The sequence below is a fragment of the Pantherophis guttatus genome, chromosome 10 (genome assembly GCF_059756535.1).
Source record: "Pantherophis guttatus breed Tessera chromosome 10, ASM5975653v1, whole genome shotgun sequence".
NCBI classification, from domain to species: domain Eukaryota; kingdom Metazoa; phylum Chordata; class Lepidosauria; order Squamata; family Colubridae; genus Pantherophis; species Pantherophis guttatus.
The window spans coordinates 7925001-7947518 of NC_142072.1; the positions used below are offsets into that span (position 1 = coordinate 7925001).

The window sequence follows — 22518 nt, forward strand, 5'->3', positions numbered from 1 at the left end:
TTGGGGTAATATGCCAACTCCCTTAGAGAGGGCCTTAAAAGCACTATGAAGCAGCATATAAGTGCTATTGCTATGCTATTGCTGCCAACAGGGTTTTTTTTGTTTTGTTTTTTGTTTGCCAGAAACTGCAAGTAAATGGCAGTTTCTGGGTAAAAGCCATAAATCACAGCAATGCAGACCAAATGCTGAGCGCTGAAATTATGATCCCATGGCAGTGGGAGGAGGCAGTCATCGGAATTTGGAATCTGGGTCAAAAGTACCATCTTTGGGATCCATCACAATGTTGGCGGAAACTGTAATCCACCACATTTTTCCCCCCTGTTCTGCAGCAACAGTCTAACTACGGGAGTCCACCTAATCCTGGCATGTATAACTACTATGGTTCAGTTCCCCAACAACAACCTTTCCCAGGACAACCTTTGCCTCCTGCCCCCATACAAAATGGGTCAGTCCCCTCTGCTTTTCCTAGTCCTCAATATTCTGCTGGCCCTGCACCATTTGTCCCTCCACCATCTGCCTCTGCTAACGCTGTTTCATCTGGTGTTCAAATGCCTGGTGATTCCACCTTGCCTGCCTCTGGGAACTCTACTGAAAGGTTACCTGCCTACAAAGATCAGGTAAGTGTCAAAGTATGTCAATTCTTGGAGGCCTGTTCGTTTGAAGATAGGAAGAAGTTTCTGCTGGATTAAGTTAGCAAAAGATGAAGCTTCCAGACTGCTTAGGTTTTCACTGAAACTTATGATTGGCATTTTGGTATTATTTAACATCAATATCATCTTCAGATATTTTCTGGCTGGGGAATTCTGGGAGTTGAAGTTCACGTCTCTTAAAATTGACGAAGTTAAGAACACTGCTTTAGACTCTCCATTACTTCATGCAGAAAAATAATTTCAAGAGAAGGCCTTCAAGAAAACATAAGTATTTGTAAACTGTCTGTTTCAGTGGTCTAAATAATATTCTTCTTAATAATTGCCAGCATTGTGGCCCTCATTATGGCTAAGCATTGCTTCTTAATTGCTCCAACATTACTATTTCTTTGTGGCCAGAAAGTTGGCAAAAAGAGATGAGTTAAAAAGTTCCACTGATACTCTTAAATAAATGTTGTTTAGAATGCAACCTGATCCTCTACCTTTAAATTAAATCTCCTAATGGCCAAGGATTCGAATATTTATTTATTTATTTATTTATTTATTTATTTATTTATTTATTTATTTATTTTGCAACCAAAAGATCCTGACTGTCCATGATGAATCTGCTGCTAATTGTAACATTCTTATCCTAGTTTGTGTTTTGACTCAAGGTCTACCAGTATAATGTTAGGGATATGGAAGGTCCAATAAGATGTAAGAGATCCTTGACAAATGTTGAATCAATGGTATTGAATCTTTCAGATTCATCTCATAGCTTTATTTCTAAATAATATAATATTTGTATGGAACAAACACAACATTAAGTGATTTGAAAATGGGTTGGCAATAGGATTTCTCCCATTTCCATCAGAACACACAAACATTGAAATACACACAACATCCGAGAAAGATGTCACAATCAATAATTGTTAACACAGCCAGGAGAAATATTTATATGTGTCCACAGTTTATTCTCTTGAATATATTTTTAGTATCTAATGTAGACATTCACCCCAAAATATTACATGCCCATTGCATCTATTGTAAGATTTATGCAATATTTTTTTCCTAGTAACGTCCACAATAGAATGCATACTCCAATTATTTAATATGTGCTGAATTCCTTTTCTGTTTTTATTCTTTCCAGACAATTTAAATAAAATTTAAAAAAAAAACACTTGGAGAATGAATGCCAGTGAGTATGGAAGATACTCTTTACTTTAGTAGAGCTTTACATCGTGCAGATTTTTCCTAGGACTTTATGATAAGTTGCTTTCAAATACAGAGGTCAGTCTTTCTCAACCTTGGGAACTTGAAGATGTGTGGACTTCAACTCCCAGAATTCCCCAGCCAGCATGAGAAGTCTGAGAGTTGAAGTCCACACATCTCCAAGTTCCCAAGGTTGAGAAACGCTAGCCTAGATTATTTGGGGGGAGGGGGGCATTGTTATTGAGAATAAGGGGAGGTTGAAAAGCAAAATTCTAAAATATTAGCTGCCTTCTATTATGGATGGGTAAAATGCAGAGTGCAGAGAAGAGCAACAAAGATGATTAGAGGACTGGAGGCTAAAATATATGAAGAACGGTTGCAGGAACTGGGTAGGTCTAGTTTGATGAAAAGAAGGACTAGGGGAGACATGATAGCAGTCTTCCAATATCTCAGGGGCTGCCACAAAGAAGAGGGAGTCAAGCTATTCTCCAAAGCACCTGAGGGCAGGACAAGAAGAGATGGAAACTTGTCAAGGAGAGAAGCAGCCTAGAACTAAGAAGAAATTTCCTGACAGTTAGAACTATTAATCAGTGAAACAACTTGTCTCCAGAAGTTGTGGGTGCTACCAGACTGCACTTATCTGAAATGGCATAGGGGGTTGGATTAGAAGACCTCCAACTCTGTTATTCTAAATGCCACTTAATCACTAGCCACTAGTATGTAAATGAGAGCAAACTCCACTCCCCATTAGCACTAATGATATTACCTAGCTTGATAATGAAGCATCTGCAAGAAAACGATCAAGCTCAGAGAGTACTGTTGGAAGAAACATCCTTCTAGGTTCTGCTCCAAGTGGGGAAAACAGACACTGGAAACATGGAGACTGCTTGGAAAGATGGTTTAATGGTGGACAGGATCACATGGCTTGAGTTCCTGAACAGAAAAAGGGGCAGATACAGTAAATCCTCGGGTTTTTATGCTCTCTCTGGCTCTGCATTTCTTGGGGCCACGAAAGAGTATCCTGATTGGTTGTCAGACTCCCAGGGGGTGGGGGTCTTGCTGGCTGATGCAATCTTCCCAGGTGCCATGTGGTGAGCCTCATCTAGATGGGTCCCATTGTGTTAGTTTCTGTTGCTATTGTGTAGAGGGCTAATCCTATCTTTCGCAATTCCTACTATGGCTCTGCCTGAAGGAGATAGATCTTTGTTATGTAGAATAGACTGGCCCAAGCCTTAATGGCCCATTGACAAAATATAATATTCTGCCTTTTTCATATTTCCTAAAATATTTCACTCTTCCAGGAGAGGGGTGGGTGCTAACTTCCTACAGTACCAAAGAGTCCACAGTCCAACACTGAGCTACAAATATGCACTTCTATCAGGATAGAGTCAGCTTCATATCCTTTTTATGTCAAACATCTAATTTTCACTTTTGTTTTTTTTTCTAGATCCACTAACTACATTTGCTGAGAATAAAATCCAGAGCCACCTCCTACAGTTTGTTTTTCTGGCTTCCATAATTTCTTCCTAGTCAAGGATCAAAGCGAAAATGGAACTTTCTTCTGAGAAGGGCTCCAGCGTTTAAAGTTCTTTCTGTTGATTTGAGAGCATTTTTTTCCTGATTGTGAACACTGGTTACTCTACAAGAGTAAACATTTTACAAATAAATATATCCAGCATTATCACAGAGTGTTGTCTTTATCATTGTGCTCTGAAAATTCTCATTTTCCAATATTATAGTGAAGTTCAGGCCACATTAATGCTCGCTTTAATTCTGATATACGAAAATGTGACTACAAGCCATTCAACTAAACATACTTTGATCTTAATGCCATAAGCATATTTATCCCACATTTCCATTACCTTAGAGACCATAGTCTCTAACAGGCTTAATAAACTTTTAGCAATGTTCCCAATGTTACCTTGAATTCCTGAAGAAGTTCCAAATTATAAACTGCTTTAGCCTCCTTTGATCTCAGACATGAATAATTACATTCTTATTCTATGAACGGGAAGACAATTGTTCATACCTGACTCATAGATGAATAAAAGTCTATGTACCATACCAGCAATAGGAAATGGGGAAACATCTTGAATTTAGTATTCTCTCCTTTTCTTGAGTAATTAGATAATTCAGGGTTTAATAATCTGTCTCCACTTTTCATGGAAATGTCTCCACTTTGCACACATATTATAAATCATTTATGATTAGCATTAAGAGATAATGCTCTGATTCTGATCCCCCCAAACCCTAAAGTGAAAACTTATTGTCCTCAACACATGGTATAATGTCAGATGCCAAACCTTTAACTTGATTAGAGAGCCGCGGTGGCTCAGTGGTTAGAGTGCAGTACTGCAGGCTACTTCTGCCGACTGCTGGCTGCCTGCAATTTGGCAGTTTGAATCTTACCAGGCTCAAGGTTGACTCAGCCTTCCATCCTTCCGAGGTGGGTAAAATGAAGATCCAAAATGTTGGGGGCAATAGGCTGACTCTGTAAACCGCTTAGAGAGGGCTGTAAAAGCACTGTGAAGCGGTATATAAGTCTAAGTGCTTTTGCTATTAAGTGTGTTGTGTAAATTGGTGTTGTATAAATTGGTGGTAGGGACATGGAGGCTCAGTGGCTAAGACGCTGAGCTTGTCGAGCGAAAGGTCGGAAGTTCAGTGGTTTGAATCCCTAGTGCTGTGTAACGGGGTGAGCTCCCATTACTTGTCCCAGCTTCTGTCAACCTAGCAGTTCAAAAGGATGTAAAAAAAAAAAAGCAAGTAGAAAAATAGGGACCACCTTTGGTGGGAAGGTAACAGTGTTCTGTGCGCCTTTGGCATTTAGTCATGCTGGCCACCTGACCATGGAGACGTCTTCGGACAGCGGTGGCTCTTCGGCTTTGAAACGGACATGAGCACCACCCCCTAGAGTCGGGAACGACTAGCACATATGTGCGAGGGGAACCTTTACCTTTACCTTATATCTACAAAGAATAGAATAGAATAGAATAGAATAGAATAGAATAGAATAGAATAGAATAGAATAGAATAGAATAGAATAGAATAGAATAGAATAGAATAATAGAATAGGACAGAACAGGACAGAACAGAACAGAACTTTTATTGGCCAAGTGTGATTGGACACACAACGAATTTGTCTTGGTGTGTATGCTCCCAGTGTACATAAAATAAAAGATACGTTCATCAAGAATCATAAGGTACAATACTTAATGATAGTCATAGGAAAACAGTCAATATAAATCTTAAGGATACCAGCAACAAGGTTACAGTCATACAGTCATAAGTGGGAGGAGATGGGTGATGGGAATGATGAGAAGATTAATAGTAGTGCAGACTTAATAAATAGTTTGACAGTGTTGAGGCAATTAGTTGTTTAGCAGAGTGATGGCATTCGGGAAAAACTGTTCTTGTGTCTAATTGTTCTGGTGTGCAGTGCTCTATAGCGTGGTTTTGAGGGTAGGAGTTGAAACAATTTATGTCCAGGATGTGACGGGTCTGTAAATATTTTAACAAGGATTGGAAGCATGTAGACAATGTGATACTCTATGGAAGTGAAAACTGGACTTTGAAGAATCAGGATAGAAAGAGTCTTGACACTTTTGATGTTGGTGTTGGAGAAAACCCAGGAATACCATAGACCTGTGATGGTGAACCTGTGGCACGCGGATCCATATAGGTGGGCACGTGAGCATTGTCCTGCCTCAGCTCCAGCACACATGCGTGTGCTGGTCAGCTGATTTTCGGGTCTTCCGGGCCCATGAGAAGTCAGGAAACAGGCTGTTTCCGGCCTCCGGAGGGCCTCTGGGGGGGTGGATAAGGCCCGTTTTTCACCCTCCCCAGGCTCCAAGAAATCCTCTGGAGCCTGAGGAGGGTGAAAAACAGGCCTACCGGGCCCACCGGGCCATTGCGTGCCAAAAGCAGGAGGAGCAATGGGGGGGTCATGTGTGGGGGTGGGGAACATTGAATTATGGGTGTGGGCACGCATGCGTGCAACCCCCCCACCATGCTCCCCATGCTTTTGGCACACGATGGCAAAAAGGTTAGCCATCTCTGCCATAGACAGCCAAGAAAACAGAAAATGAATTATCCAAGAAATCAAATCATAATTCTCACTTGAGGCACGAATCATTACATTCAAATTATTCTACTTCAGGTTACATACAGTGATGGGAATTGTGAAAAGAAAGAGAAGTAGGAGACCAGCACCAAGGTAGATGGACTTGATTTCAATGGTGATGAGGTCCACATTATAAGACTTGAAGGATAATTATCCTGAAGGAGTCTATAAACCTACCTATGTGGCTGAGATAAATCTATGCGGCTGCTTGATGGCACATAATCAACCAACCAATCAATCAAAGCTCTGAATCTGGCTTTTGAAACATTCTTTTTCATATTCTTTTCAAATGTTTTTAATTTTCTCAGAATAGTAATCCATATTGAAGTCCAGCTATTTAAAAGACGCCATTGCACTCCCTTCAAACTCTTCCACTCAACAAGAAGGAAAAGAAATCAAAGATAAGATAATCAAAGTACATACCACAAAAGAAAGATAATTGAAAGATGTCAAAACGGGGGGGGGGGAGGTTTTAAGCCGTAAATGACCTTTCAGAAACTTTTCCATTCCTCTTGTCATTAGATAAATTAGAGGCTGATATTTCGTCAGTATGTTCTTGCAAGTCTAGTGATTCTCAGAAAAATTATTTAGAGGTCAGAGAATGTTTCATTTGGCAGTAGATTCTTCCATGTGAGGAATGAATCCTAACCTTTCCCAACTGATAAGGTAATTTGAAGACATCATCAATGGCTGCTTTCAGTTTGGGCAGTCTGGCTTGTGCTGACACTTCAATAAAGATCCATCCTCAACTCACCCATTCGTACTTAGGACACTTTCTCATCTGGTGAAGGAAATCTCAAGCTGAGAAAAATGAAGCTGTCCTTTGTGGGTGCTGTCTTGTTGATTTCTGTGCTCGGCACAGATGCCCAGGTGAGATGAAATCTGAATTTTAGGAAAGGTAACTTAATGGGATGGCAGAAGCTGGGACAAGTAACCGGAGCTCACCCCGTTACGTGGCACTAGGGATTCAAACTGCTGAACTGCCGACCTTTCAATTGACAAACTCAGCGTCTTAGCCATTGAGCCACCGCATCCCAGTGCCAACCTAGCAGTTTGAAAGCATGTAAAAAATGCAACTAGAAAAATAGGGACCACCTTTGGTGGGAAGGTAACAGCATTCCGTGCGCCTTTGGCATTTAGTCATCCTGGCCACATGACCACGGAGACGTCTTCGGACAGCGCTGGCTCTTCGGCTTTGAAACGGAGATGAGCACCGACTCCTAGAGTCGGGAAGGACTAGCACATATGTGCGAGGGAGAACTTTTACCTTTACCTAACTTACTGGGGTGGTAGAGACAGCTCTGTGGTTCAAACCCTGTGGGTTAATTTGAGACTAAACTGCTCATTCTTGGGTCCTACTAAAATCTTAGACATAATAACTAGAGATTTGATAATGTTTTACTGAGGAGATCCAGTTTTACCCTAGTCAAAAATTAGATTAGATTAGAATTGTTTATTGGCCAAGTATGATTGGACACACAAGGAATTTGTCTTTGGTGCATATGCTCTCAGTGTACATAAAAAGACATAAAAAGATACATTCGTCAAGAGTCATAAGGTATAACACTTAATTATAGTTCTATTGTGACAGGAAACTTTTTTTGCATAAATTAATAATGAGTTTTGTATCTTACAACAAAATTAGTTAGTCACACATTGTGTAAAATTGTGTTTTGTCTGTTTTTAGCTTCCGATCAGCTGGAAAGCCAGGCCACGATTTCCTCTAATAGTTTTCAGGCCCATTGGTTATGTTTAGTGAGGTTAAATTTTTCCACCCCTTGGTTTGTTTCCATCAATAGTTTTATTGCGGTGTGACTGTGTGTGTCAGGCTAAAACAGAACTGAATAATTGGTGGTTATTGTTTTTTCCCTTACAGAATCATATTCTTAATCCGCCACCTCCACTAAGTAAAAGAGTTTCTTGTTTCAATGCACTTTGATATTTCTGATTACTTCCAGAAATCTGGACAAGCTGGCGAACAAGATTACATAGCCATAAAGGAGCAGCTGGTTGGTCAAATTTTATCCATTTTCCAATGTGGCACAACCAAGCTTCACACCTTGTTCACCCAAAGGCCCATCATAGTTGGAACTGACCCCACAGGAAATCATTAGTTTTATTCACAGGGCATGTCTCCTCCATGCATTGAACATTTTAGGAGAAACATAGCTACTCAGAACTTTACTCTCCCGTACAAATGACATTCAGAACTTTACTCTCCCATACAAATGACACTAAGGGGAACCATAGGTGGGCCTCCTCTGAATCCCCTCCCAGACACTTCCCTCTCTTGGTTGGCGAAAGAACAGGTGTATAAATATATATATATATTGCATTTCTATAGGGGTACGCTGGCTCCCAAAGCTACAGTGTTTCCACAAACTATAATCCACAGCCCGCTGATCCTGTAAGTAGAATATGATCTTTTCCTTTTTCCTTCGTTCCTTCTTTCCCCCCTCCCTTTTTTGGGGGGGAGAATAGGTGGTTTTAAAAATAGGAGGACTTAATCTCAGACTAAATTGATCATTCTTGTATCCTATTAACTATTAGACTTAACAAATAAGGCTTTGTAAAACTTCCCTGGGGAGATCCAGTCTTACCCTATTCAAATCCAGATCTAAATGGAATCATTTTCCTGAATCTAATTGTTCAATCTCATTGAATGCCACAATTTTCCAAAGGGATTTCAAATATTACAGTAATTAGACTGATGATCTGAATCAACTCAATGATTCTATTCTGACCGGAAGTTTTGCACACTCTTAATAACAACTTTTGAGTTTTGTAGCTTGCAACAAAAATCGATTGGGCTCACATATTGGCTTCAAATGTATTTTGTCTGGTTTTGGCTTCCAATCAACTGGAAAGCCAGGCCACCATTAGTTTTCAAGCCCTTTGGTTATGTTTAGCAAGTTAAATGATTCCATCCCTTGGCTTCCTTCCATCAATAGGTTTATTGCAGTGTGACTGTGTGTTTCGGGCTAAGGCAGGATTAATTAATTGGCGATTATTGTTTTTCTCTTACAGAATAATATTCCAAATCTTCTACCTCCACTCCCACCTCCACCCCCAGTAAGTAAATGTGTTTCTTGATTTAATGCACTTTGATATATGTCGGAAATCTGGACAAATTTATTTATTATTATTATATTTATTATATTTTATTTATTATATTTCTATACCGCCTTTCTCCCGTAGGACTCAAGGCGGTGTACAGTCAAGAAAAATATAGACACACAAACATCATAAAATTGCTAATTAAAATTGTTACTTAGTTTGGTCAATTAAATAAAACCCAGAATTAGATAACATTTAAAAAATCATTCACATGTTTGTATGTTTAGCCCTGCCTGTTGGAACATCAGGGTCTTGAGGGCACGGTGGAAAGCACGGAGATCAGGGATATTCTGTATCTCCGGGGACAGTTCATTCCAAAGGGTCGGAGCCCCCACAGAGAAGGCCCTCCCCCTGGGAGTCGCCAGTCGACATAATTTGACTGACGGTACCCTGAGTAGTCCCTCCCTGTGAGAACGAACTGGTCGGTGGGAGGCTATTGGTGGCAAAAGACGGTCTCGTAGGTACCCAGGTCCTAAGCCATGGAGCGCTTTAAAGGTGATAACTAACACCTTGAATCGCACCCGGAAGACCACCGGGAGCCAGTGCAGCTTGCGTAGGAGAGGTGTTACATGGGCGTAATGAATGAAATTACACACTCACAAAGAGGCAGTTGGTTGGTCAAATTCTGTCCTCCTTCCAAAGCCTCAAATATTGTTCACTCAAAGGCCCATCACTGTTGGAACTGACCCCACAGGTAATCTTAATTCACAGGGCATGTCTCACTCATGCCTTGAACATTTTAGGAGAAACACAGCTGCCCAGAGTTTCAAAACTTTACTCTCCCGTACGAATGACATTGAGGGGAACCATATGTGAGCCTCCTCTGAATCTCCTCCCTGACACTTCTCTCTCATGGTTGGATAAAGAACAGATGTATAAATGTATTTTTGCATTTCTATAGGGGTACTCTGGCTACAGTGTTTCTACAAACTATAATTCACAGCGTCCTGAACCTGTAAGTACCCTTTTCCCTTTTCCCTTCTTTCCTTCTTTACCCTTTTCTTTGAAGAATTTGTTGTTGTTGTTAGTCATGAAGTCATGTCCGACCCATCACGGCTGCATGGACAACGTTCCTCCAGGCCTTCCTGTCCTCTACCATCCCCCGGAGTCCATTTAAGCTTGTGTCGAGTGCTTCAGTGACTCCATCCAGCCACCTCGTTCTCGGCCATCCCCTTCTTCTTTTGCCCTCTATCGTTCCCAGCATTAGGTTCTTCTCCAGTGAGACCTTCCTTCTCATTAGGTGGCCAAAGTATTTGAGTTTCATCTTCAGGATCTGGCCTTCTAAAGAGCAGTCAGGGTTGATCTCCTCTAGAACTGACCGGTTTGATCACCTTGCAGTCCAAGGGAACTGGCAGAAGTCTTCTCCAGCACCATAGTTCAAAGGCCTCAATTCTTTGGCGCTCACCCTTCCGTATGGTCCAACTTTCACAGCCATTCATTGGAACTGGGAAAACCATAGCTTTGACTATATGCACTTTTGTTAGCAGGGTGATGTCTCTGCTTTTCAATATGCTGTTTTTGAAGAATAGGAGGTTTCAAATATTTGTCAACTAGGAGGATTCCTGGGTTAAGACAACAGCTAGAAAAACTGGTCAAAATTCATCCCAAAAGACAGTGATCAAATGGATGACCCAAACAGTTCTTTCATCCACATCAAAGTCGTTAGTCCCCATTTTATTTACTGAGGAAGTAAATTTATTTAGGGCATACTATATATTTAGAAAAGGTATCATATTCTGAAACTAAGCAACATCTTTTGATATTATAAGAAAGGAATCGACTCCACGGTTATTTGCTATTTCAGTCGGATACCTAAGAGAGCCTAGGTTTACACAAACTTGATTTTAAAAACCTTCCTCTTATAAAGCTTGAACATTAAGCCTTTTTTTTAAAATGCTCCTCATCACAATATTTTATGGGAATAAGTATTATGCACATAGATATAATTGGGGTTGCAGAATGCAGATTTTGTGTATCTACTCATTATTTCAAATAGTTATACATATTTAGTAATGTGGAAGATTTATATGGCTCCCCACTCAGCGACTCTGGGTTGCTTACAAGCAGTAAAAAGTTCCCCTCGCAAATATGTGCTAGCCGTTCCTGACTCTAGGGGGCAGTGCTCATCTCCATTTCAAAGCCGAAGAGCCAGCGCTGTCCAAAGATGTCTCTGTGGTCATATGGCCAGCATGACTAAATGCCAAAGGCTCACAGAATGCTGTTACCTTCCCACCAAAGTTGGTCCCTATTTTTCTACTTGCATTTTTTACATGCTTTCGAACTGCTAGGTTGGCAGAAGCTGGGACAAGGAACGGGAGCTCACCCCATTACGTGGCACTAGGGATTTGAACCGCTGAACTGCCGACCTTTTGATCGACAAGCTCAGCATTTTAGCCACTGAGGCACAGCGTCCCTTCAAAAAACCCTTGTATATAAAAATAAAAAACAATAAACCTTCCACCCCTATAGTGACAACACACAGTCAAATGAACCACTTGATGGGCTCCATCCCACATTGGGTTCTCTAGGCCCATTGACAAAACCAAATCTTCAGGACCTTATGAAAGAGTATCAAAGTGAGCGACAGTCTGATTTCTGAAAGGGTGATATTCCAAAGGGAGAGAGCCACCACAGAGAAGGCTCTTCTTCTGGGTCCTGACAGATATACCTGCTTAGGGGACAAGACCTGCAACATTCCTTGCCTCCTTGTTCTAGCGGGTTGGATGGATGTAACTGGCAAGAGTCAGTGCCTCTGATAACCCGCTCCCAAATCATGATTTATTTATTTATTTATATGTATAAATGAATAAATAAACATCTAAAAGTGTTAACAGATATGTAGATATAGGATAGATAGATATAGATATAGATAGACAGATAGATGATAGATAGATAGATAGATAGATAGATAGATAGATAGATAGATAGACAGACAGACAGATAGAGGATAGATGATATATGATAGATAGATGATTGATAGATGATAGATAGATAGATAGACTGACAGACAGATAGATGATAGATAAATAAGTAGATAGGTAGATAGGTAGATAAGTAGGTAGATAGACAGAAATTGGATGATAGATAGATAGATAGATAGATAGATAGATAGATAGATAGATAGATAGATAGTGGATAGATGATATGTGATAGGTAGATGATTGATAGATGATAGATAGATAGATAGATAGACTGACAGACAGACAGACAGACAGATAGATGATAGATAAATAAGTAGACAGGTAGATAGGTAGATAAGTAGGTAGATAGACAGAAATTGGATGATAGATAGATAGATAGATAGATAGATAGATAGATAGATAGATAGATGATATGTGATAGGTAGATGATTGATAGATGATAGATAGATAGATAGACTGACAGACAGACAGACAGATAGATGATAGATAAATAGATGATAGATAAGTAGATAGGTAGGTAGGTAGGTAGGTAGGTAGATAGACAGAAATTGGATGATAAATGGATGATAGATAGATAGATAGATAGATAGATAGATAGATAGATAGATAGAAAGAAAGTGGATAGATGATAGATGATAGATGATTGATTGATGATAGATAGATAGATAGATAGATAGATAGATAGATAGATAGACAGACAGACAGACAGACAGATAGATGATAGATAAATAGATCATAGATCATAGATAAGTAGATAGGTAGATAGGTAGGTAGATAGACAGAAATTGGATGATAGATGATAGATAGATAGATAGATAGATCTATAGATAGATAGAAATGATAGATTTCTATATCATTTCCAGATATAGAAATGTCTTTTACATTTACCATTGTTTCCTGGTTTGGCTGGTCTTGATTCAAAACTGCAGTTTATGCATGCCCCAAAGAATTAAATCAAGTAAAAAGTTCATGTTTTTCTTCTTTCTACAGAGGCCATATAACTTCCCTGCTTCTGCCGAAGTCAGCTATCCTCGCCCAGAAGTGAGTATAAAATTCGCCTGTTCACATGGTACCCATAATCATAATCATAAGTTTGTTTGTCAAGCATATATAAGATAACAGGTAAAAGTATAAACATAATTTTGATACATGAAAAGAGTAAGTAAAAAGGAAAATTAGGACAGGGACGGTAGGCACGCTGGTGCGCTTATGCACGCCCCTTACACACCTCTTAGGAATGGGGTGAGGTCAACAGTAGACAGTTTAAGGTTAAAGTTTTGGGGGTTTGGGGAAGAAACTACAGTCAGGTAGTGCATTCCAGGCATTGACCACTCTGTTACTGAAGTCATATTTTCTGCAATCGAGTTTGGAACGGTTTACCTTGAGTTTGTATCTATTATTTGCTCGTGTATTGTTGTGGTTGAAGCTGAAGTAGTCGTTGACAGGAAGGACATTGTGGCAGATCATTTTATGTACTATGCTTAGGTCAGACGGAAGTCGGCGTAGTTCTAAGTTGGCTAAACCCAAAATTTGGAGTCTGGTGGCATAAGGTATTTTATTGTGGTTAGAGGAATGGAGGACTCTTCTCATAAAATATCTCTGGACTCTCTCGATTGTATTTATGTCCGATATACAGTGCAGGTTTCAGACAGATGAGCTGTATTCAAGAATTGGTCTAGCAAATATTTTGTATGCTCTAGTTAGTAGTACAACATTACCAGAGAAGAAGCTACGCAAGATTATATTAACAACTCTTAATGCTTTTTGGCAATGTTGTTATAGTGGGCTCGGGCACTTAGATCATTAGAAATGAGTATTCTAAGGTCTTTGACAGTGTGAGGGTCGTCTACAAGGTCATGTCCATCTAATTTGTATTTTATGTTTTGATTTTTTTTGCCAATGTGTAAGACAGAGCATTTGTTGGTTGAGATTTGAAGTTGCCACTTGTTAGACCAATCTGACACATAGTCAAGGTCTTTTTGAAGGCTAGTTGCATTGCCGGTGGTGTTGAATAGTTTAACATCATCAGTGAAGAGAACACAGTTGCTTTTAATATGATCACAAAAGTCACAAAGTATGAAGAGTGTTGGACCTAAGACACTGCCTTGGGGAACACTGCTATTAACATGTACAGGATTTGATAGAGCGCTTCCTATTTTGACCACTTTCTGTCTGTTTGAAGGCAGCTATTCATTTATGTAGGAGTCCAGAAATGCCATAGGATTTTAGTTTTAGAAGTAATTTGTCATGTACCACTGAATCAAAACCTTTACAAAAGTCTATGTAAACTGTGTCTATTGCTTTGCCCTGGTCAAGATGTGTAGTCCATATGTTTTTGCAATGTAGTAGTTGTAGATTACAGGATAATTTTTTTCTGAAACCAAATTATTTGTTAGAAAGTAGGTTGTTTGTCTCTAGGTGGAGGGTAATAGATTGGTTAATGATTGATTCCATGACTTTGCAGGTGATGCAACATAAAGAGATTGGTCTGTAAGTTTCAACTAGGCTAGGGTCTCCCTTTTTGAAGATAGGAATGACCCTGGCTAGTGACCATTGGTAGGGCAAGGTGCTGGTACTGAAAGATTTTTCAAAAATTATGCTTAGAGGTTTTGCAATTGCAATGGAAAGCTTTTTTAAGAAGTATGCACTTGGTCCATCAGGTACAATAGATAGAGATGGTTTTAGATTGCGTAGTGCGTTTTCAACATTGTCTTCTGTAAAATCGATATGTATAAGATCACCGTAATCGTTGTAATCGTCTGTAGTATGACTGGGAAATATTGGGTATGTTTTGTTGCTGTTTACAAAGACTGAGCCGAAGAACATGTTAAAGAGATTGGCTTTAACCCATTTAATCCTTCATTGGTGATTTCTCAGCCATGCATTGATCATTTTAGGATACGCACAACTGTCCACATTTTCAAAACTTTAAACTCCCACATTCAGGAGTCGTGTTCTCAAATCATTGATAGATAGTTGTATTTGTATTTATTAGTTTGTCAAACATGCAGGTATAAATATAAACATGAACAAAAGAAATGAATACAAATAAACAGGACAGTACGACAAGGATGGTAGGTACTATGATGTGCTTATGCAGGCCTCCTTTACGGACCTCTTAGGAATGGGGTGAGGTCCACGGTAGACAGTTTAAGGTTGAAGCTGTGAGGATTTGAGGATGTAACAGCAGAGTCAGGTAGAGCATTCCAGGCATTGACCACTCTGTTGCTGAAGTCGTATTTTCTGCAATCGAGTTTGGAGCAGTTTACCTTTTGTTTGTACTTATTGTTTGCCCGTGTATTATTGAGGTTGAAGCTGAAGAGGTTGTTGACAGGTAAGTCGTTGTAGCAGATAATTTTGTGTACTGTATAGGGTGAAGCAAGAAGACAGATACTCCTTGGGGACAGAAAGGGATGGCAGAGTTATGTTATATCTTCACTTCTGCAGCAACCTTTCTTAGAGTTATTGTAAAGATAAAATTAGGCAAGACCCCAGCTTTCAGAGAAAATGCAGGATCTAAACATTATTTATTAGTATTATCTGGGATGTGCAAGAGCCTTGCGTAGGAAAGATACAAAGGTCATCCATATGTATGGATTTAATTGTGGGTCTCTTTAGAACCATCTCCCAGACTCTTCCCTTTTCTTCGTCACAGAAAGTTCTGGTTTGTAATATATCTTTGAATTTCTGCAGGGGAACACTGGCTACAGGGTCGATACTTATTTTGGAAACCATAATCAACAGTACCCTCCACCTCCACCTCCACCTCAACCTTCATCTGTAAGTATAGTCTTCTCCCCTGCCTGATATTCTTTCTCTTTGTTGAGATTTGCACACTCTTAATAACAACTTTTGAGTTTTGTAGCTTGCAACAAAAATTGATTGGGCTCACGTATTGAGTTCAAATGTGTTTTCTCTGGTTTTGGTTTCCAATCAACTGGAAAGCCAGACCAGCCAGTTATGTTTTGTAGCTCCGTCGTGTGTCTTTCCGTTGTCTGCAGGCAAACACGTTGTAGGGTAAAAGAAACCTCGCGAGTTCAATCAAACTTCTCGAATTTGCGAGAAGTTTGGTTTTACTCTACAACGTGTTTGCCTGCAGACAATGGCAAGACATGTGACAGAGCTCCAAGGCAAGTAAGACATGCATCTCGTGTCTTCCCGGCTCCACCCCTCCACCCCTGCCATCCCCAAATTGCATGCAATTGGGGCAGGGACAGGAAGCCCTGCCATACCCGGCGACAGGGGGAGAAGAGATGGCAAGAAGAGCGAGCCCTGTCTCGCTCCATGCCTCCCGCTTCTCCCCCGCCTTACCTGCCATCCCCCTCAACAAAGAGATGGCGGGAAAGGGCAGAAGCCAGGCTGCTGTTACCATTGGGGTGCGTGGAGCCTTCTTACCTGCCTTGCAGCTCTGTCGCATGTCTTGCCATTGTCTGCAGGCAAGCATGTAGGGTTAAAAAAACCTCACGAGTTCAATCAAACTTCTCGAACTCGCTAGAAGTTTGGTTTTACCCTACGTGTTTGCCTGCAGACAACAGCGAGACACACGACAGAGGTGCAAGGCAGATAAGACGCGCGTCTCGCATCTCCCCAGCCCCTGGCGAGGGGGTGGGAGAAGAGATGGCAATACGTGTCTTGCTTCTCCCCCACCCCACATGCCACCCCCCTCAATAAAGAGCTGGGTGCTGTGGAAAAGGGAGCCAAGCAGGTGCAGGTTTTGGGTGTCTGGGTCTGCTGGGGGTTGCCCGGCAGAGAGGTGGGAGTGGGGCAGGAGTTTGCTGGCAAGGGGAATGAATGAATGGATGGGAAGCGGGCAAGTGCCTAGCAAACAGCTGACAAGCAGCTGTGTTGCGCTGCCACAGCAGCACAACACAGCAGAAGCCATGAGGTGGCCACACTCACTGTCTCCTGCACCTCCAAAATAATTTATTTATTTATTTATTATTTGAATTTCTATACCGCCCTTCTCCTTTCGGACTCAGGGCGGTGAACAGCCAAAATAAAAGCATTTATACATAAAGTACGATTAAAAATAGATTTAAAATAATTAAATTTGGCCCATAGTTTAAAATTTATCAATTTAAAATCCATATCAAAATTTAAAACCAACCATAAAATCATAAAATCAAGAGAGACTGGCTAACTGAAAGAGATGAGTTTTTAGGGCCCGACGAAAAGTCCGGAGGTTGGAGATCACTCGTATCTCTGGGGGTAGATTGTTCCAAAGGGTAGGTGCCACCACAGAGAAGGCTCTCCTCCTGGGGGCCGCCAGCCGGCATTGTCTAGCCGACGGCACCCTGAGGAGGCCCTCTCTGTGGGAGCGAACTGGCCGGTGGGAGGCTATTGGTGGCAGAAGGCGGTCCCGTAAGTACCCTGGCCCTAAGCCATGGAGCGCTTTAAAGGTGATCACCAACACCTTGAAGCGCACCCGGAAGTCCACCGGAAGCCAATGCAGCTCGCGCAGGAGAGGAGTCACATGGGAGCGCCCCGTCGCTCCCATAATAAGACCCCCCTGATTATAAGGCCAAGCCCTTATTTCGGGGTTCAAAAAAATATAAGACAGAGTCTTATTTTCAGGGAAACATGGTATATGCTTAGATGAGAGAGAATGCAAGTTTGCATTTTATACTATTTAAGTGTCTGTTTATCTCATCAAGAAAAAAAATCCATGTTTTTCTTCTTTCTTCAGTCGTTTCTCAGTAATATGTTGTCAACAGTGAGTATGACTTTGCCTGCTTATATATTATACCCATTTGAGAGAACCCCCCAAAATTATCTGGCCCTGAAAATCATAGAGTCCCATTTAGCCCTGCTCCCAAATCTGGGGCAGGTATTCTGTGAAGAGTAGTTCTTGAGGGTTGGGGAGACCGATATTTTTTTGAGGGGGGGGGCATACAAAGTAAGCAGAGATATAGGTTAATTGCATTACAGACGATGGAATAATTCTTTCAAACTGAACTGGTAGCATTAGGGATGTGTGTGGTTTTTCTTTCAGCATCATACTCTTCATCCGTACTTACTTCTGTGATGGTGAAGCCTTGTAGGCTACTCATCCTTGCCCTTTTCTAAATTAGGTGATTTTAAATGGCAGTTTCCAGTCTTTTCAGTTTTTATGGTTGACAGAAAGGGAAGTATTTTAAATTTGAAGCAAAATAGTTTCCAAGCATAGCATCTGGATGTTTATCGTTTTTCATTTCTCATACAGAAGCAGACTATTATAATATTTATAGATTTTTTAAAATCATTAATGGGAATATATTTCTTCCTTTTATTTGTTATTTCATTTGCCTCTTGGCTTTAAAGATGTGTGCGAATAGAATAGAATAGAATAGAATAGAATAGAATAGAATAGAATAGAATAGAATAGAATAGAATAGAATAGAATAGAATAGAATTCTTTATTGGCCAAGTGTAATTGGACACACAAGGAATTTGTCTTTGATGCATATGCTCTCAGTGTACATAAAAGAAAAGATATATTCGTCAAGAATTGTAAGGTACAACACTTAATGATAGTCATAGGGTACGAATAAAGGTGTGTGCTCATAATTATAATCATATTCATGTCTTGTTAGAAGAATGTTCCACCGGCTAAGTTCACACACAACATGATTAACCAGGTCAGGTAAAGGCTGAGCACCTTCACCTGCATGATGTGGAATGCTCTTTTGGCTAGTTATTGTTCTTTGTTGTGTAATTTACTGCTTTGTTCAACACATTGTGCAAACCAGAAAATACTAATTGAGTAACCAAATCAAATATCTCAAAATCCAGCCAGTTTAGGCACTGGATATAGAACTGTAACATAAACAAGAAGCAAAGCATGAGAGGGAAAGCATAAAAGGCAAGAGAAAGATTTATTTATTTATTGGTTCAATTTATATGCCCCCTTCTCCGGAGACTCGGGGCGACTTACAATGCCTTGATAGTACAGTGGTTTAGTGCACCCTGTTATTAACACAGCTGCCTGCAATTTCTGCTGGTTCGAATCTCTCCAAGGCTCAAGGTTGACTCAGCCTTCCATCCTTTCTAAGGTAGGTGAAATGAGGACCCAGTTTGTGGGGGCAATAAGCTGACTTTGTATAAAATATACAAAAGAATGAAGGCTATTGCTTAACGCATTGTAAGCCGCCCTGAGTCTCCGGAGAAGGGCGGCATATAAATCAAATTAAAAAAAAAATGCATTAAGCAATAGCCTTCATACTTTTGTATATACCTATGGGTCCTCATTTTACCTACCTCGGAAGGATGGAAGGATGAGTCAACCTTGAGCCTGGTGAGATTTGAACTCACAGTAATTGCAGGCAGCTGGCAGCTAAGTGCTACTTTAACAGCACTTTAGTCCACTGCGCCACCAAGGCTCCTTATTAACCATATTAGTACTATAAAAAGTCAAGATGGCGGTTATGGCTGACATGAAAATAGAGTTTTGACATCAGCTGACATCCTGACTTTTCTGGCTCTCCCTGAAGATACCCATCCATTCGTTTATCACCTGCTCAAAAGGTGAAATAATAAAGAATCATACATTTGCAATGACAAACTTCATTGCAATGTGAGGCCGTGTTCCCCCCCTCCCCACTGCAAAATCCTAAAATCTATTTGACTTCAGCAATACCTAGTTTTTCTCTCAACCATCTCCTTCGCTCAGGTTCCTGTGGACTCATTTTGCTTTCACGGGTTTAAGTTTTTAATTATTCTCATAACCTTCTGAACATCTTACTGTGGGAAGTCCCATAGAGAGAGGTGAACCCTTTTCCTAGCTATCAGGTGATTATCTCCACCCAGATCTTGCAAAAATCTGGATTTTGAGGCAAGAATGATAAGAGGAACAGGGAAAATTAGAGGGCTGTGGAGAGAGGAATCGGACAACTTGCCACAGCCAAATCGCTATGGCCAACTCATCATGGCCAATTTGCTGCAGGACAACTCGCCTTGAGACAACTCACTGCGGGACAATTTAACAATTCTATTTAATTATTGAAAATAAATAAAAAAAGTTATTTTAATGTTTGCCATTCACATTTCATTCTCTCCCTCCTATTCTGTCCCTTCCTTTAATGATTCCATTCCACCATTGCTTTGATATCAGTGTAACTCTTGTCCTACAGCGAGTTGGCTATGGCAAATTGGCTATGGCAAGTTGGCCGTGGCAAATTGTCATAGACCTTGTGGAGACGATGACAATTCTCTTTCCCAATAAACTGAAAAGGGATGTGTGTGGGGGGTTATCAGACTCTTGTTGTCTTTCTTTTTTTGGAAGAAGCAGCTCTGGTGATTTCAGGCACAGACTGGGACATATTATATAGTTGCTTAATCCGAAAACAGCAAAGTAACTGGGATTGAGTAAGTAGATTGGATTGGAATTTCTTTTGATTAATCAGTGTCTTCTCTTTCATAGGCTGCTTCACTTGCACATAAACCAGTAAGTAAAAAGAAAGTCCTTTCTTTTCCTGATTCAGTGTCCAGTACTGAGGCAAGATGTTACAGAAATGAATAAGGGGCTACATCAGTGGTGGGATTCAAAAATTTTTACTACCGGTTCTGTGGGCATGGCATGGCATGGCTTGGTGGGCGTGGCAGGGGAAGGATACTGCAAAATCTCCGCTTCCTCCCAAACAGCTGGGACTCAGGAGGCAGAGAATAGATGGGGGCAGGGCCAGTCAGAGGTGGTATTTACCGGTTCTCTGAACTACTCAAAATTTCCACTACCGGTTCTCCAGAACTGGTCAGAACTTGCTGTATATCACCTCTGGGCTACATGTCTTCCTCCATGGTACAACTGATACAGTGAATAAATAATCAATGAATGAACAGTACAAAATCAGATCAGAATGCAGATTTTATCTGTTTTTTCAATTATATGATATCCCTGCAAGGTAGATAATGTTAACATTTGGGGATCTGGTAGAATATTTTAAGATTAAAAGGTTAAAAGTTAGTTTTAGAGGGAAAGAGCCATAATCCATAATTGGCATTAACAGAAAGGGGATGGGAACTAATCTTTTGAGCCAGTATTTCCAAATCCGCAGAGAGCTCTCAAGATACCTGTTAATCAGTAGAATGATAAAAGAAGGTTTCTAGAGATTACACTGGGATTTACAGTGGAAAAAAATAAAGATGATTACACTGGGATTAACAGTGGAAAAAACAAAGATGATTACACCGGGATTAACAGTGGAATAAAGATGATTACACTGGAAATAGTAGTAGAATGATAAAAGGAAAGGTTAAATTAGACCAAGTAAAAAGAAAATTTAATAATGGACATAACGAATCAATTTTTATTAAGGTGCTGGATGGTATATTTGAGAAAACTGATAGCCATAATAATTGGGATATTGTTTAAATATGTATAACAATTGTAATAAATTGAACATTTTTTACTTAAAAGAAAAATTGAAAGAATATATGATTATGATCTACAAACAAAAAATACTTAATTGGTGTTTATAAGATTTATAAGATTTAAATTTGATAAAGTAATACTGGAATAAAGATTTAATGAGAACTATATGAAGTAATAAATAAATGTAAGGAAGTTTTAGAAATGGAAATAATTTTGACATATATAAACATGTTTGAACTGTATTGTTAACAGTGAGGACTTAGGGTAAGAATTGTGAAATATAGTATGGGGTATTAATTGTTAAGATTTAAGGTGGGTTAATAGAAGGGTAATTCTTTTTTGATTAAGTAAATATGAGTAATTTTTTTCTAAGATGGTATTAGTTGAAATATGTGATTTAAGACTAAGAAATAAGTGACATGACAAAATAGAATATATAAAATTTGGTTAAAGATGACAAAAAAATGAACAAATTGATGACCGGATCAAAGCTCTGTTCTGAAAAAATGTAATTTGTGTGTCTGAAAAAAATTTTTTAAAAAAAATTTTGCAAAAAAGAAAAAAAAAAGAAAAAAAGAAAAAAAAAGAAAAAAGAGATACCTCTTTATCAATGTTAGATTTTACCAATTTTATATCTCCTGTTTTCAGAAAGAATATCAATTCTGTTCTTTGATTTCTAAACCACTAGGCATGCTTAATTATAATCCACCAACACAAGCAATTAAAAAAAACGCTTAAAACCTGTAATTTTATATATTATAAGTTTTCTGGTCAAAATAGATACCCTACAGTTATTGGTTTCTCCAGAACTTTTTTAAAATTTCCATATTTGAATTCTAAGACAACAAATGTTTCTAAAATTTGTGTTTAATTAAAAAAAAGACCAAGAATAATAAATAAAAACTACTAGGTGTAAAATCACAAGAAATACTTTATCCTAAAGCTAATAATTCTGTTTTCTTCACATAAATCAATTAATGCAAAGGTTTTAATTGTAAAAGAATTTGCCCAGACTCTGCACTTTTTTCAAAAAAGATTTGAAATATTTAGATGGATCCAATTATTTTTTTTCATGGCAGGTAATAATTAATATACTATACTATACTATACTATACTATACTATACTATACTATACTATACTATACTATACTATACTATACTATACTATAATATAAT

At 39.5% G+C, this 22518-nt stretch overlaps 2 protein-coding genes across 7 annotated transcripts in view; both read left to right on the plus strand.

Annotated features, from left to right (window-relative positions):
• Positions 1-3519, plus strand: part of LOC117669244 (uncharacterized) — a 17614-nt gene extending 14095 nt beyond the window's left edge. For both annotated transcript variants that reach the window (XM_060693936.2, XM_060693937.2), the window contains 3 exons: positions 330-617; positions 1777-1824; positions 3286-3519. In XM_060693936.2, the coding sequence (XP_060549919.2) occupies positions 330-617; positions 1777-1785 (297 nt within the window). In that variant the 3' untranslated portion in view covers positions 1786-1824; positions 3286-3519. The remainder of the gene's footprint in view (positions 1-329; positions 618-1776; positions 1825-3285) is intronic.
• Positions 3520-6702: 3183 nt separating this feature from the next.
• Positions 6703-22518, plus strand: part of LOC117669243 (uncharacterized) — a 39600-nt gene continuing 23784 nt past the window's right edge. For 2 of the 5 annotated variants that reach the window (XM_087876064.1, XM_087876065.1), the window contains exons 1-8: positions 6704-6828; positions 8303-8365; positions 8986-9030; positions 9977-10030; positions 12987-13037; positions 15690-15776; positions 17683-17709; positions 20395-20418. In XM_087876064.1, the coding sequence (XP_087732190.1) occupies positions 6769-6828; positions 8303-8365; positions 8986-9030; positions 9977-10030; positions 12987-13037; positions 15690-15776; positions 17683-17709; positions 20395-20418 (411 nt within the window). In that variant the 5' untranslated portion in view covers positions 6704-6768. Of the gene's footprint in view, positions 6829-8302; positions 8366-8985; positions 9031-9976; positions 10031-12986; positions 13038-15689; positions 15777-17682; positions 17710-20394; positions 20419-22518 lie in introns of all 5 variants that reach the window. The other 3 variants (XM_087876063.1, XM_087876062.1, XM_060693938.2) reach the window with 3 other exon arrangements.